Source organism: Colletotrichum karsti, assembly GCF_011947395.1.
Source record: "Colletotrichum karsti strain CkLH20 chromosome Unknown Scaffold40, whole genome shotgun sequence".
In the NCBI taxonomy this organism is placed as follows: Eukaryota; Fungi; Ascomycota; class Sordariomycetes; order Glomerellales; family Glomerellaceae; genus Colletotrichum; species Colletotrichum karsti.
This window is the reverse complement of record NW_024065940.1, coordinates 295,993-311,245: the sequence shown is the minus strand read 5'-3', so window position 1 is coordinate 311,245 and position 15,253 is coordinate 295,993. Positions and strand designations below refer to the sequence as shown.

The 15,253-nt window shown below is 50.8% G+C and overlaps 5 protein-coding genes across 5 annotated transcripts; 1 reads left to right on the top strand and 4 right to left on the bottom strand.

Moving 5' to 3' along the window:
- Window positions 1-852: 852 nt before the first annotated feature.
- Window positions 853-2,003, bottom strand: CkaCkLH20_10437 (putative nacht and wd domain protein; the record flags this gene model as incomplete). The annotated part of the gene is made up of 3 exons (XM_038893151.1): window positions 853-957; window positions 1,013-1,032; window positions 1,100-2,003. The coding sequence occupies 3 exons, from the start codon at window positions 2,001-2,003 to the stop codon at window positions 853-855; spliced, it is 1,029 nt and encodes a 342-aa protein (XP_038741561.1).
- A 2,973-nt stretch (window positions 2,004-4,976) lies between these two features.
- On the bottom strand, window positions 4,977-5,852 carry CkaCkLH20_10436 (uncharacterized protein; the record flags this gene model as incomplete). Its single annotated transcript, XM_038893150.1, has 2 exons — window positions 4,977-5,154; window positions 5,197-5,852. The coding sequence occupies 2 exons, from the start codon at window positions 5,850-5,852 to the stop codon at window positions 4,977-4,979; spliced, it is 834 nt and encodes a 277-aa protein (XP_038741560.1).
- Window positions 5,853-6,851: 999 nt separating this feature from the next.
- CkaCkLH20_10435 (argininosuccinate lyase) lies at window positions 6,852-8,321 on the bottom strand (the record flags this gene model as incomplete). The annotated part of the gene is made up of 1 exon (XM_038893149.1): window positions 6,852-8,321. The coding sequence occupies one exon, from the start codon at window positions 8,319-8,321 to the stop codon at window positions 6,852-6,854; it is 1,470 nt and encodes a 489-aa protein (XP_038741559.1).
- Window positions 8,322-9,144: 823 nt separating this feature from the next.
- Window positions 9,145-10,857, bottom strand: CkaCkLH20_10434 (major facilitator superfamily transporter; the record flags this gene model as incomplete). The annotated part of the gene is made up of 4 exons (XM_038893148.1): window positions 9,145-9,493; window positions 9,543-9,747; window positions 9,799-10,452; window positions 10,512-10,857. 4 exons carry the CDS (start codon window positions 10,855-10,857, stop codon window positions 9,145-9,147), a joined length of 1,554 nt encoding a protein of 517 aa, XP_038741558.1.
- A 3,383-nt stretch (window positions 10,858-14,240) lies between these two features.
- Window positions 14,241-15,052, top strand: CkaCkLH20_10433 (uncharacterized protein; the record flags this gene model as incomplete). The annotated part of the gene is made up of 2 exons (XM_038893147.1): window positions 14,241-14,942; window positions 15,011-15,052. The coding sequence occupies 2 exons, from the start codon at window positions 14,241-14,243 to the stop codon at window positions 15,050-15,052; spliced, it is 744 nt and encodes a 247-aa protein (XP_038741557.1).
- Between the last annotated feature and the right edge of the window lie 201 nt (window positions 15,053-15,253).

Sequence of the window (15,253 nt, the reverse complement as noted above, 5' to 3'; positions counted from 1 at the left end):
CCAAGAACATCGACTGCAAGAGTATGGGCCGTTATCGTTGCATTCCCGTCACAGGTCACCTCCGGTCGCTTATATCTCATCAAAAGCTCGACCGCATCTCTGTCATTCATTCGGCCAATCTTGCTGTAGCACTGGCTTTCCGTCGCAAATTTCTCGTTTGTCGTCGTGATCAGAATCGTACCAGGCCCCCCTTTCGGTATGTAGTCGTACAAGGAGAGACGCGAATCTGCGTTGTCGACCATCAGGAGCCATGGACTCTTTTCGCAAGCAAGCAGCAGCCGCGTCAACCTGATAAGCTCGTTTGGCTGGATGTCTTCCCAATGACGTTGGCCGTTGAAAATTCGCCATATCTCTAAGTAGCTTTTGTTTGCGGTGATGTCGTTGGTGGCATCAACGTAGAAAACACTCTTGAATCTATTCAGCTTCTAGTTAGCGAACACCATGTTTAATACTTATGCAAAGACTAGAGTAACCTTTGTTGATTCTCCGCGATGGCTTTCAAGCACATTTGGCTCTTGCCAACTCCAGGAAGACCATAAATCACAACCGTCCAGGGAGTAGACCTCCCAACCGTGTCCCAGGTTTCTCCGTCAGGGGCTAAGCTGGAAGGCATGTCGCCGCGCTGGACAAACTTGGCAACCAAACCTGGCCGCTCATTTTGGTGGGCGGGCCATTGGTAGCGACCCTCATCTGTCCATAGGAGAAAGCTGTGCTCGCCTGGTGAAGTTTAGTTACTACAGGCTATCTGCCAAGCAAGGGTTTGTTGATGTTTACCGTCATCGCTACTTCCACGTCGGCGAGAATGTCGATAATTCTTAGTTTGGCGTTGAGAATTGCGTCTTCTTGAGCTGTTCAAAAGTGACTGGTCGGGGGACGATTCCGAAGATTCGCTACTCTGTTCCTGAGCACTTCGTTGTCGTCGCCGGTAAGGCCTCTTATTTCGTCTCGAATGCCGGGCTGCCCTGAAGCGTTAATCATAAGTCATTATTTGCGGTGAGATATCCAAACTTACAATGTTCAGGTTCCACAGACCTGCGAAAGCTGGCTGGTGATGGTCTTCGTATAGGTTTGGATCTTGTGTGTATCTCTCTGAGCAGACCTTTTGCGTAGGCAGCCGCGGTGATTGCAGCAAATGGCTGCCAATCCTTGTTCTTGTATGAATCTCCGTAGTCGCAGACGCCCCGAATCACACCAACTGGAACCCGATTCATGATACCCGCTGCTTCCATCTCGAGACCAATCAAATCGTACTTATCTCTCAATGCGTTTTTTTCTTGGGCATTCCTCATCAACTTTTCGCCCGAGCCTATTGGGCCGTACCAAACACGCGGACGTCCAGGATTGGATCGTAGTGGCCGGTGTACAGTTTGCTCTTGAGCGTCTGTGTGGGCTGGGAAGAGTCTGTCCTTATCATGGCCCGGGTAGGCGAACTTGTCGTTCCGTTGCTGCTCCTCCAACACTTCTGCCTGATAATCTGAAAGAGAAAAGGAATTCGTGTCGTCTGTAGTATGAATTCTGATATTGGATATGGCGGAAGCCACAATGCTCTCTGTCCTCGAAAGCACTCCTCCATTGTAGAGCAGCTGGAAGCCGTTGTCGGTGGCTTTTCCAAGATCGTAAGCTACTACCGCAGGGAAGTCCCCGCTGCGAGACGCAACAAGAACATCTCCAAGACGGATATCGCGCTGCGGCTGGGTGTCGAGATTCGGGAGACCCGCGGCCACGCCGACAAGGAGTCCAAACCAGAGATTAGGAAAGAACCTTTTCACTTGACTAGCTAGTGCAGCCGCCGCGCCAGTACCATACTCTTGCCCGTGAGGGAAGCTCGCTATGACAATGTTGTGATTGCACATCTCGCCCGCAAGATAGACGAAATCGTCCCCGGGGGCGACTGGGAAGTGGCCGTCATGGCGGTCGTCCAGCATGCGCAAGGCTGCGTGAACTTCAACTTCCAAAGGCGCAAACCATACCACTGTATACTGGTCAGGATCTAGTTGAGACATGTAGTGTTGCAATGAAACGGGTGGCAACGTTGTGTGCTGATATAGAGCACTGTCCGTGATGATAAAGCCGAGAAAAGTGAGAGGCTCGATGAAATCAAACGACGCTGTTGCGATAGCCTGCTCTTGCGAGGACCGAGATCCCAGTCATACACCAACTAAGCGGGGATTGGTAATTACCTAAGTTTCCGAAGTAAGAACTGCCCATTGAAAAAAAGTGAGCGGCCGTCATGTGATTATCTGCTGCATATAAGCTGGCCAATTATTGCTTAACTTGGCAATGTGCCCGCTTTACCACCCAACTGGAAAATAGCTCGGCTGCGTGATGCTGGAAAGAGCGTAAAAATGAGTTACTGACACCATTAGGCTGACTGTTTGTATGTATCTCTGAGAATCAGTCTCTGGGCTATCTGGGGACAGAGACCGGAACAGCACTCGCATCTCTTAAGGACTGTCGTATGCCCCAATCAAGGACAGCGAGTCTTACCGCTGGGGTATCTGCGGAAGGGTAAAAAGAGAGATGAAGTATGAGATCTTTCTGTTATCCTTTATTCAATATATTGAATTCGGTCGACTAGGTAGGCTTCTTTCTTCTGAAGTTATGGACAAAGGCTGTTTATGATGGTGTCGATTTCTAAGCTCAGATTGGATATGGAATCTTAATTAATTGCTATCAAACCAACTTGACGACAGTGCTATTTCCAGGAAGCAAGAGCTCTCCATCCATGGCTCCTTGGAGATAGCAATCTCCAATCATGTTGTGCACCGATTCTTCGTCCCTGCCTATCGCCCAGAATACAAAGGGAACTCGGAACAGACTCGGAAGCCGTAGACACCCCAGATCTCGTCCCCGGCATTGGCATGCGGTAGACAAAGACCAATCCGGCCACGTTCTGTGATGTAGAGCGCTCGGCAAGATAGAGATGAGTTCACCACAGAACGATAACAGGAGTCTTCAAAACATTTCAGATCACCACTGTCAAGAAATGCGTCGAGCTCTCGCCTCCTTGGTAAATCCTCCACCCAAAGCCGCCGCCAACATTCATCCCTTGCTATGACATTGAAAGCGTATTCGGAAAACAGCTCAAAGACCTTACCTCTCCGGAGCTTTTGAACGACAAACTTGCGCGTCCAGGCCGACCATTGATCGCTTGTCATCCTCTCTCCGTAAACTTCGGCACACAATAACTCAGCCAAGCGCTGTATGGCTGCGTTGTTTGCGTTTGAATCGTAAATACCGTTTTCTTTGAGCAAGCGTTTCCACTGGCACAAGGTCTTCTTCATTGACAAATGGTTCCGAGGATCCTCAACTGCCTCTCCGACTATTCGAATCTTGTCCATAGGGAAACCACCAAGATGCAGCTGTCTTCCCCGGACTTCGACATGACCTTTCGAGAATCCCGCAGGCCGATATAGCTTCGAAAACGCAATCCTGTCTCGGTGAGCCTGAAGAGAATGGTTACTCCACCTCCTGGAGAAGTCAGGCACCCACGAGGGTCTGCTGTCGGATCCAGTCGTGTCTGGTCCAAAGCTCATCCACTGCAGGATGCGGTAGTCTATTCCCCAGCCGAGCAAGTTATTGAGATGGCCCCGCGAAAGATGCGCTTCCCGTAACATGCACTCGAAAATTCTGGTAAAAGCAGTCCCTTCTGCAACGGAGTAGTCGATAGGACAATCTTTATACATGGATGGCGTCACGCTCCAAAGGGAGCAGATCCGATCTCGTGCCTCAAAGCACTGTCTGTTGGAAAGAACCGTTACGACGTTATAAAAGCAGTCTCTCCCGTCGGTTGAACGTCGTCCGAAGAGGACCTCACGACGGTGTTGTACTTGAGCAAAAATATGGAAGAACTGCGATAATTGTGTCATCGTGTCTTCGGGAAAGACGGCCCGCGGGGGCAGGAATATCTCCTGCGCAGTCCACGCCCGAGTCCACCAAGAACTGTTTGCCAAGAGCGAAAACCCTTTCCAGAGGGCATTGAATTCGTCCGTCACAGCGAAGGTGAGCTTCTTGGTATCTTCAGCGACGCTATAACCCGGGATGCCATGGAAATGTTTCCTCGATTGTAGAGAGAAGAGATCCCCAAGGCCTCTGCTGTTTTTGCTCTTGGGCGCTGTGTTGTTGATGGCATCGGTTGGTTCTGGAAGCCAGACATTGACTTGGGAACACGACTTGTATATGTCGGCCATGAGCGCGACTTATTCTGACTTCTCGTCGTCGTCATTTTGGTTGATGCAAATACCATCTGCCCACAAGCAAAGCGGTCGGTCTGTCCTCCTAAGATACCGGAGAAAGGAAGCCAGGCTTGTGGTAACTTGAAGCGGGATGTTGTCAATGAAGACGATGCTCTTCGGCAGCGCGCTGTTACCCCATACGTACGAAAGAGTCTCAAAGTTTCCCTTCTTTTTTTTTTGAGTTTTGAAACGATTAGGCTTCCGTGAATGGGGTCCTTGTCGCTATTAGTCGATGGATGAAGAAACAATATTCGGAATTGCCCAGTCCCTCTAGTGAGGGGCCAGCGGCGGTAAACATTGGTGACGTCTTCTTTTGCCGCCCCCATGCCAAATGTCTGAATTGATGGTTATGACTACCTCGTGTACTGAAAAATGGTATAATCAGTTTTAATGACTGAATGTTATACAGAATCAGGCTGACAACTCAAATAAGGCAACTAATTCTCTCTGATAGACGCGGTATCTCGCTACATCTTAGCGGGGATGCCTCGTTATTGCTATCCGTGTCTCACAAGAACATGGCATAACAGATACCATCAGTCACGCCTGTCCGTTTGGCCGTTGTTGATTGCATTGCATTAAGGTGCTGTTACGCCACAACGTTCTGAGAAGGACAAGAATGAGGCCTTACGGCCGTACAACTGTTGGACAAGCCAAAGAAATACAACGTTACGTTTGTTGAGGCAAACGAGCAAGGATCAATGCGTCTCAGTCTATTACGTACGACCAATAGCTTCCTCATTACAGCAATGCTAATGTTTCGGTGAAAGCCTTCGCCAACTGTACTCCGCCCCGCCAGATCTCATTGTGCTGACCGTCCAACTCTACGATGCTGGTCTTGCTTTTCAACTCCGGGACGCTCTCCAAAGTCGCCTCAATAGCCTCCACCTGGTCCCAGGGTACCAGTCCGTCATTGCGACTGTGCGCAAGTACAAACGCTTTCAGATTTAGAGCCGCATACCTTTCAGCGTCAATCTTGGCGGGACTGGCCTCCACAAGCTGGTCCTCTCTCATCGCGTTGAGGACGAGATAGTCGTAATCGGGGTGCGTGGCGTGGAGCTGCGGGTAGTCGTAAATGCCGCTGGTGCCCAAGACACCCACTGGCTTCGGGATAGAAGCATCTTTGAGAGTCTCCAGAATCGCGAGGAAGGAGATCTGCGCGCCGACGGAGTGTCCACCGATGACGTACTTCCCATCTATAGGGTAACGCTTTCCAAGGTCCTTCACAGCAGCGACGGCATCGTTGAGGTGGTCTGGCCACCTTGCGTTCTGTAACTCATTCGTTGGTGTGTTGTTGGGTTGAACGCCGGGAAGAGCGGAGAGACGGTAGTTCAGTGACGCGATGCCGGCGACCTTGTTCGAGAGGACATCCGAGTTGTTAACCTCAAGTGAGGTGATGGCGGCTTCGATTGAGGTTGAGTTCTGAGCGAAGTCGCGATAAAAACCTCCATGCAGATAGACAATCCAGTACTTGTCCGATATCGCTGTCTCATTCGCGGATACGGGGATGTAGACGTCATATGACTGCAGGACGTTCGGTCCGTACGAGTAGCTTGTGAACTTGGTGGCGGCAGCCATGGTGAAGAGAGACGCGACGGCGGTGATTGAGAAGCGCATGTTGGCCGAGTCTCTTGGCGCGAGCAGCAACTCGACGTAACTGAGGGGACTCTGGACTCAATTATAAGATTATCCGCATTGCGTTCGCCAAGTGACGAAAGGTGGGTTGCATCTTATCTTCTCCAACTAGGCTCGATGAGTATATTCCTTCCGACCAGGATCGCCATTAGTCGATCGGAGATATATGAGCTCAGCCAGTGAGATTCTCGTTGCGATTGTCGATGATTTCGGCCCCTGTGGTTCTACATTGCGGGTACTAGGAAGGCGGGTATTGCACCTGGGCGGTTATTGCACCATGTGGCAATCTCACGACCCGATATCAGGCGATTTGGATGTTTACGTGGAGGAAGTCTCATAAAGCAATGCCGCCAAGTATTGCATCATGATTGAGAAAGAGAAAGCTGACAACCCCTCATGAACTTGGCGGAGGGGCGCTAGCATGCCGCCACACCGGGCACCATACTCGACACATTCGGGATCGGCTCCGGGTGGGTCGCGGATGCTCCGGCTACTTATTGCTGACCGCCTGATGGTACACAAGTGACGTTCTTAATGAATGAGGAAGACAATCAACCAAGTCTTCATCAAGACTCCTGAAAATGAAAAATCGTGCCTCTTCGAGCTGTTCATTGACGACGGGTCTGAGTATCTGTGCTCTCAGCTTCCTTTTGAGAAGACTTGACTGATTCTCCTAGATCTACTCAAGTTACCGCTGACAAATACCTATTGAATACTGCTCTTGCTGTACGAAGACGTCTAAGAAATGTATTATTCTGACCTCCAAAATTGATCTTCCTTCACCGCTCGATCGAACTAGCATAAGCGATGGTAAAAGTCCGAGCCGGCGAATGAGATGCGCGCCCTGGTCGAAGATGTTTGTGGAACGATGCTTAGCAAGATTTGGTGAGCCAGGGAATCCCCGCTGGCGTGAAAGTGCCGCGGTCGCCAAGAAGTCTCAATTGTAGGTGACAAGCGTACTCAGATTCTTCCCTGGCTGATTCATTCGCTGCTTAAGAAGGTGCCGAAAGCTGTGTCTAGTTCTCCCAAAGCGCTGTTGATGTGCGATTTACGCTCAGCAACCCAACTTTCCAGACTTTGGAGGATTCTTTTCGAGCCATCGAACATTCTTTCCATTTCCTCCGGCTGGGGGCCCCCTAATGTCGCTCGACGCTTGATGATACCAGCCGGATCCAAGGCGTCTCTGAAATCCTGCTCGCTCAAGAAGGAATATCTCTCGGCCTCGAGTTCGGTGTGTTCCAAAGTTTCCGTAAATATCCTCGAAGCTTCTGCATACGGGAAGCTGCTTGGGTAGAGGTCTTGCGCTTTAGCGTATCTCACGACCTCCGACGCAAAGTGATGTCCGACGCGAAACGGGACTTTGTGCTCGCGCATCAGGATATCGGCCAGCTCCTGTGAGGCCGTCCAATCCAAGTCCAACTCCCGTAAAGAGCGCTGACCATCGATGGAAAGCGCGTTGAGAATACGACACCAGTCGTTGAGCACGCCAGTCGCGCCGTTGACGACCGCCAAGTTGTCTCCCAAGTCCTTGGCGTCTACCATTCCTGGAGGGAGATTATGACCTTGAATGGCTCTCCCGACTCCTAGGGTCACCACTCGCGAAGCCTCAGCCCGGGCTCTGTTGAGCAGCCCCGGATTTCTCTTTTGCGGCATGGCGCTTGAGGCGTACGTGTTCTCGCCGCCTTCTTGAAGAAGAATCCATGGCTTTGGCTGTGAATATTGCACCATGACGTCTTGGATATACGAGCCGGCATGCAGAGCGATTTGAGATGCAATTGCGCCGATCTCCACGGGCATTTCTGCCGCCGATATCTGCGCTGCGTCGTAGGCATTATCGACAACGGCGGCGAAACCGAGATACTTTGCCATGCGTCGGCGATTCAGTGGCCAACTCGTTCCGTTGAGCACGGTCGTACCCATCGCACACCTATCGAGTCTGGCGTACAACTGCTGCAACCGCTCACCATCGCGATGCAGCCCAGCGACGTGTCCCAAAAGGTAGTGGCCGTATGAGTTCGGTTGTGCTGCGACACCGTTGGTGTAATTCGGCACGAGAGTTCCGGCATGGGTTTCTGCTAGTTTGAGTAACCGGCGAGTGGTTGCGTGGAGTTGCGAGGCTAGCTTGAGCACGGCATCGCGGATGATGGCTGTCGATGCCGTTGTGAGCATGTCTTGACTCGAACGTCCGGCATGGAGAAGGGTCGCTTCAACGCCAGCGGCCTCGATGAGCAGTGGCTCAAAGGTTATGACGAGACTTGGACGTGGAGCATTGGGTTGGTTTCCCGAGATCAGTAGCTTGTGCAGGCCACGGGCGATTCGATGAGCCGTTTCGGATTCAAGCAGGCCTTCGTCCGAGTTGATGACGAGACTTGATTTGTTGATCTCGCCGAGCCAGAAGTACGTGTCCCGACCCGGAACGGGCAGATCTTCTGCGGGAACTGTGTAGCCCATCTCAGGAGTTGGTGTCAGTTGAACTCGAGGATCGAACTACGGTTAAGGTGAGGCAGGATAAAGCTGATTGGAGACCTCCGTCGCGGCGGACAGAATGTTGTCTTATCTCCAACATGCAAGAAGAGGTCGGATGAACTGAGTGAAAGATAAGCGCAGCGGGGGAAACGCCAGAGTGGGACCCATATGAGGCAATCCATCGGCAAATTTGTGTTCTCGGAGCCGATTCGGTAAGTGTAATCAATCATATGCTCCCGCTACGACTCCTTTAAAGGGATCATGTTGACTTGAAAATTACACCAAGCTCCCGAATTTCTGTGACATGCCGATAAGTTCCTATCTAAGCGCCCACCCCGGGCGACGGGTTATCCGGCAGCATCTGGATGACAGAGTGGCAGAGCAGGCGGGACAGAGGAAACAGACGTATCACCGAGCTATTCTTGACAATTTTTAATCAGATGCACTCTATTCAATTCTTACGTTTTTTAAAAATTGGTGGATTTTACGCAGAGATATAAGGTGACTAGGCACTAGGACGTAGGATACTGAGGGTGGAGCTCGCGATGACTTCAAGCTCGAACCACGTCGCTTGTCACTTAGTCCAAGGTATCCTGAGGCTGGGCAGTGGGTTGTCAATTCAAGATGTCACTTCACGTTCGGTCCTGACTTCAAGCAAATTAGAACATTGAGCCGCGACTGAAGCGTGCAGATAATTATCATTGGTATCGTACAAGCGTTGTGCATTGTTCTATACATGGATGCATCCTTGGGCCAGTGAGAATGCTCTCAACAGTTGCCTACGTAAAGGGACGTTCAACACCATTTTTCAGGAGTTGTTGCCAGTTGCAACGCCCCAGAAGTATGCCGACCAAGAACCAAGGATCAACACAATAAGCCCGCCGAAGCAAGCCTTGGAGATCGTCTTGTTTCTTGCCCCATTTTCTTCGTGGAAAGACCTCTTCCTCTCGTTCCACAGGTCGCCATTCGCGATACGCTGCTTCCTAGTCCATTGCAGGTTGCCCAAGTCAATGGACCACCAGGAGAGAAAGATCAACATGACCGAGACCGCCACGGCAGCAGCTGCGAGGATGACGTAGACAACGACTACGTGATCGTAGCTATCGTTGTCGGCATCTTGAATTGCTCCAGTGACAACTCGCACGATGATGTTCATTCTGATATGAAATTAGCAGGTTTCCCCCGTCCCGGGATGGGCTCACTTACGCGTTGTTCATCGCAACTTTGACGGCGTATGCTGATCCAAAGACAGATTGATGCCACATTGACGTTCGAATGCTGTCAATGATGGGAGTAGGACCGAGGGTGGACGAGATAGCGTAGATTCCAAACGCAGCAGCGGTTCCGGCCTTTTCTGAGGCCCAGTTGACCAGGGCCATGGCCACAAAGACTCCCGTTCCGCAAATGGCGACTGTAGGTGATTAGTGTATGGTTTCTTCCACGCTTGACAAGATGTACTTACGCAGAGTGATGCGGTTTCCCAGCAAATCAATGAAAGCGCCAATGCAGGGCACAAGAAAGAAACCGGCGTACTGCAAAGTAGCAGAATACCAACCGGCAGTGATAGCGTCAGTCTTGAACCGCTTCTCAGCCAGCTCCGTCGCGTTCTGTGTGAAAACCATGGCGGCACTGGTCTGGAACAAGGAAAAGGCCATGATAGCCCAAAACACCCAAGGGAGTTCTAGGACTTGCTTAACCTGGAATTTCTTCGTCTTCTCCGTCAACCTCTCGCCGGTGGCTGGGTCCTTCATGTTGCCGAACTTCTTGTGGGCAATGCCGTTGAAGCGATAAAAGACCAAAGTCAGAACGTTGGTGAAGACATTCATGAACACCGAGACCCAGAACACCCAAGCGAAGTTGCCTGTGTTCTTCGCGATAATGTTGGCCGAGGACTTGCCGACAAATCCGCCAATTTTTTTGATCCCGATCTCGAGGCCGAGGGTCGAGGCGAAGCCGTTGTTGGGAGAGAACCATGAGCTGAAGACCTTGTACTGGGCAACTTGGGTCGCAATGTCTCCAAGCGCGAGAATGACTCGTCCGCCGATCATCAACTTGAAAGACCGCACTTGAGCTGCAGCGGCGACGATGATCGAGCCGATGGAGTAGATAATGTTGCCTTCCGTCCTGTTAGCACGAGCTTCGGACCCAAGCGCCGCATTGTCAAGGACAACTCACCGTACAGCATAGCCCCAGCACCGCCAATTCTATCAGTCACCATTCCACTCGTGAGGATGAGCAGGGTAACCATGAAGTCCTCGCTGGCTTCGAGAAGCGAGAACTGCTTGTTGTTGATGCCCAGCTCCTTCTTGAGCGTCGACTTGAGAGCTCCCGTGATGCCTGAACTCCATGACGATCCGAAGCTGATGCATGAGATGAGAATGACGGCGGCGAACTTCCAGTACATGGGCGGTTGCGCCTTGCTGCTCTCTGAAGATGTGGAGGGGGTGAGTCCCGGGAGTTCGTCGACGGCTTCCGCGGGTTGCTTCTCCCGGTGGGATTCGACGTCTGAGCGGTTCTCCATCTTGGCAAAGGTTCCAGACTCCCGGTAGAGACTATTGAAGCGACTGGAGAAAGAACTTGAAGAACCAAGAGAGCGACCGAAACGCAACCATGATTCTTGCTACCCAACGTCCTTTATCTACTGCTTCGCAAGCTCGTCCCAACGACCTAGAACTCGGGTCCGGTCGGAAGTGCGAGAACACGTAAGAAGAATGCAGATGTGGTCTTGAATTCCGGACATGTTTTCGCCGCCATTCAAGGTTTTCCGGGCCTTAGCGCGCCAAGGTCCGCGATGCCGTTCGAGATGGCATCTGATAAGATTAAAACGGCAATAAGCCCCATTACGAGTCAAGGGCTTACCAGGTTTCAGCCAATCCCGTCGACAAGATGAACCGGGACAACTGGGTTGACAGGTCTAAGAAAACTGGGTAGGCCCATGTCAACAGGGGTGAGAAACGATCTGTGTTGCTCACTGTGAGATGAATCTTTGCATTTGGGCCCCTGATGACAGGGAGTTCAGCCAGCTGAAGCTTCCCAAGTGAGAATTCTAGATGATCTGAGCGAGGCAGAAGACCGAGAGGGTTTACGAAGTGTCGAATGTTGGTGATTGAAGCCTGATTGCGGATCAGATTCTCGTCCCATTTTCCGTAGCGGGGGTGGTCCGAAGTGGAGTTCCACGCGTTGTGAAAAACTCGCGCACTCCTTCGCTCCAAGCTACCAACAATATGTACGTATGCGTATGTATGAAGGTCTCATCTAGCATCGCCAGCATGGTGTTATGGCAGCTCAAAAGAAGGCCGATGCCGGGCAACATCGAAACATCATTTGCCAAAAGGACGTCTAACATGTGGCACTTACTATTCGAAGACCAGGAGGACGGAAGTCTTCTTTGCGAGTCTTCTTTGGTGTCAGATTGGACCTCTCATGGTTCACCCAATCGAGGAAAATTTCCGAGCTAGTATCTATGTAGTGAGAGATTCTGATAATATGTCATGTATGACTCTATGACTTGGTGAAGTCGTTTTCTGCATACCTCTGTGCGGTCGGTTTTCCTTGCATCTCCTCCTCGCTACCTCACCTTGTGACTCCTTACTACCTCTAATCTGTGGTCACTGTCCATGTATTCAATCAGGAATAACACTTGTGGAATGATGTATGTGGAATGCCAGGCATTTTTCACTAATGACAGCAAGTCGATTTGATTCTTCGATGAAGCCTTGCGCAGGAAATGCTGTCACTGTACATTTCACCTTGTGTTCAATATGCCAGGAACGCTGAGCATGCAGTTTAGAAACGTGAATTCGTTGCAAGGATGTGCCACGTGTGGCACCGACTTTCCTTGCTCAGAGCGCCGCTCAACTTGGATCTAGAAGAATGCATCGGAGCTCGATGGAGGACTTTGTCGACCGTCTGCACGGTCTTTTTCGTCACCGATAAGAGCAACTGGATCGCTTTCCAGAGTTTGCTCTCGCCAACCCCTTCTTCGGGTAATTCGGTTGAATAAGCTATGGAAAACTGGGAGATAATCTAGCATATTCTCATTGTTTCTATGATCGTTTTCTTTGCATGAAAACATCTTCTCATCGTAGGTCAACTCAACCTCATCCCTCTGCCTCATCATCGTTTCTCTGGGATCCTCTGTCATCAATCTCAGTTTTGGACTATTTCCCGTTGCCAGCACGACAGCCCGAGCAAGTAGTATGACGGTGGGTCGAAATCAAGATGCAATGAAAGCCGTTTCAGTGGGGATTCTCACGCCAAGCCTGAACCGACTCCTTGATAACGTCGATCTTCAGCCCTATGATCAAACTTCGTTCGTTGGGCAGGGCGTATAAAGTTATAAAAAAGAGGGCTGGACTTTTGGGTCATATCGAGATGCAGAAATTGGATTATTCAGCCATGTGACAGATAGAATTCATTTTTGCTCTGAAGTTAACCGACGCAGTGAACTTCGGCCCCCATGGGTTTGACGGTTTAACAATCTGATATGATCTAGGCGTATGCAACGTGCGAACCTGAAGTATTAGTATCATACTAACGAACACATCAAGTATCTTGAGTGTGTGGTCACTTTGGATAGCGAAGTTCTAGTAAATTCTCACGATACCAAGATTGACCCCCACAGCGCTCTATCAATCCTCCTCGCCATCAACAGGATGCTTAGTTTCGTTCGACGTCAACGATTCGTCACAGCTGAGCTGGTGCGAATCTTTGACTTTGAGTAATGATTTGTCAAACGCAAGACGCCATCAGCTCTGCGTCGAGGATGAGTTACCGAGGACTCTCATGATCGTTGAGATCAACTGGTGCTGCTGGTCGGCTTCTCTCCAACAAACACTGTCTCTTTTTCGAATGCATCCGGGTCTTGAGAGTTTCTCTTCAAAGTGATGATGAAATGGGCAACGAACTTGGCACCGTAACGATTATTACCTAGCTATAGATCCTTAGTGGTAATCCTGCTGCTAAGTCAGATGAAACCAACGCCCAAGAATGTGGCATCGGATGCACTGACTACTGCAGATAAATACAGGCTCAGTATCGGGAGATCTCACCTGAGTTAGGTAGCGTCGATCATCTATAGATTAGGAGAGGGCGTTTTACTTGTCGCAAAATCAGTTAGCAACGTTCATGGTGCGGAGCATTAGGTTGGTCTCTGGGGGCCCGCGATGTGGATTGTGTTGCCTAACAGCACCACTTGGGCCGAACCAAGCCCAAGATGCTTATGATTTAATACTGATGGAATGCTTGTTACTCTAATTCCCGGTCTACTGTTGTTGTTAAAGAGCAGAGCATGGTAGATGGAGCGAATTCAATCTCATGTTGCGGTTCGATTGCACTAAATAAAGGGGACTTCTGAGAATGAGGCTAAGAGCAGAACTGTGCCCTGTGATGCAGCAATCTACTTATTTCACTTACTGCCGCGTGTTAGCTGTTCCTGATAAAGATTTCGGCTGGGGCCGCGACTCACAAGATGATCCAACTCGGACCCGTCAAACATTGAGAGATTGGCCATATCGCGGATACTCGGGAAATTAAGCCCACAAGCTTTTGTTGCGAGGTTTCCATTGGTGGTTTTGGGGACTTCCGTTAGATTAATTTGCTCCATTGAGCTTGTCTCGACCCCGTACTTTCATCTTTGCAAAACAATTCGGCTGAAATGGTCTCATCTGACAAGGGGCATCCATATCAATTCCCCGTGCGCGACCCTGGCCCGCCTGCCGATCCTCTCTTGCCGTGATATTGCCCGACCCACGAGAATGATCAAAACCGCCCTGATGCCCAGCTGGATTCTCAATGTGACTTTGTGTCAGCCCATTCGTTTCGATTCAGTCCTTTTGCAAAGGATTTCAGTTCGTTTCTTTCGACATAGTCATTCATTCCAGTCACTCCTTTTACTCAGCTATCATGCATCTCAGAAACACTGTCGCCCTCTTTGCGGCTTCGGCGGCTGCTACACACCCCAGACTCAGCAGGCGAGATGTGAGCTGGGGTCCCATCATCGGCTTCCAAGCGACTACTTCCGAGATCATCTCGACAACATCGACGATGTACCCCGGCAAGATGCCCTCCAACCAGAAGGGATACATGTTCACTTGGATCGGTGTTGGCGGTGAGGGAGACGGCAAGGATCTCATCCAGTCCATCGTCGGCTCATACCCGGCCGGACAAAGCGAGTGCACCGGAGCGAACGCCGACTCCACGTGGTGTGTCTCAAGCGAGGTCTACGGCCTGGACTCGTCCGGCGCTACGATGCAGTTTGTCGGAGAGAAGACCACGGCTGACGCCAACTACGAGAACGGCATCATTTTCGACTACAAACTCAAGGACACGTCGTCGTACTCATGGACGCAGACCATGACCGATGCCGTCACAGGCGACGTGCTGTCGACCTACACCAAGGTTTCCAAGCAGAAGTCGACCCTCTGGAACACTGCCATCGAGCTGCAGGACAGCAACGGCGTAGCTGCCAGCGGCACTACTGAGCCCCAGTACTACGTGAACACCACCATTGTTTTGGCCGAGGCGGATGCGAACTTCGGCTCAACCATCTACGGCGAGTCTGGCGGAAGCTACACGACCCCAAAGACGACTGATGGTGGCAAGACTGTAAGCTCTTTTTCCGCAATGACAGGATAAGATGAGAACCGGGACGGAGGTGCTAACTGTTAGTTTAGTGGACCATTGAGAAGATCACTGTTCCGGCTATGAGCTCTTGAGCTCCTGACAGCCACCCTCGAAGGTTGAACCAGAACGCGAAACGACACCAGCAAAGCATCGCGCAAGTACCGCGGCGTCCAGTCAAACACGAGAAGAACATGTAAGGATCGCAGTCTTACTCAAATGCGAACGGCTTATTCCTGTATAAATTTTGAGCTTCATAGAACATACAATTGAACCACTCGTGGCCAGACTACGAT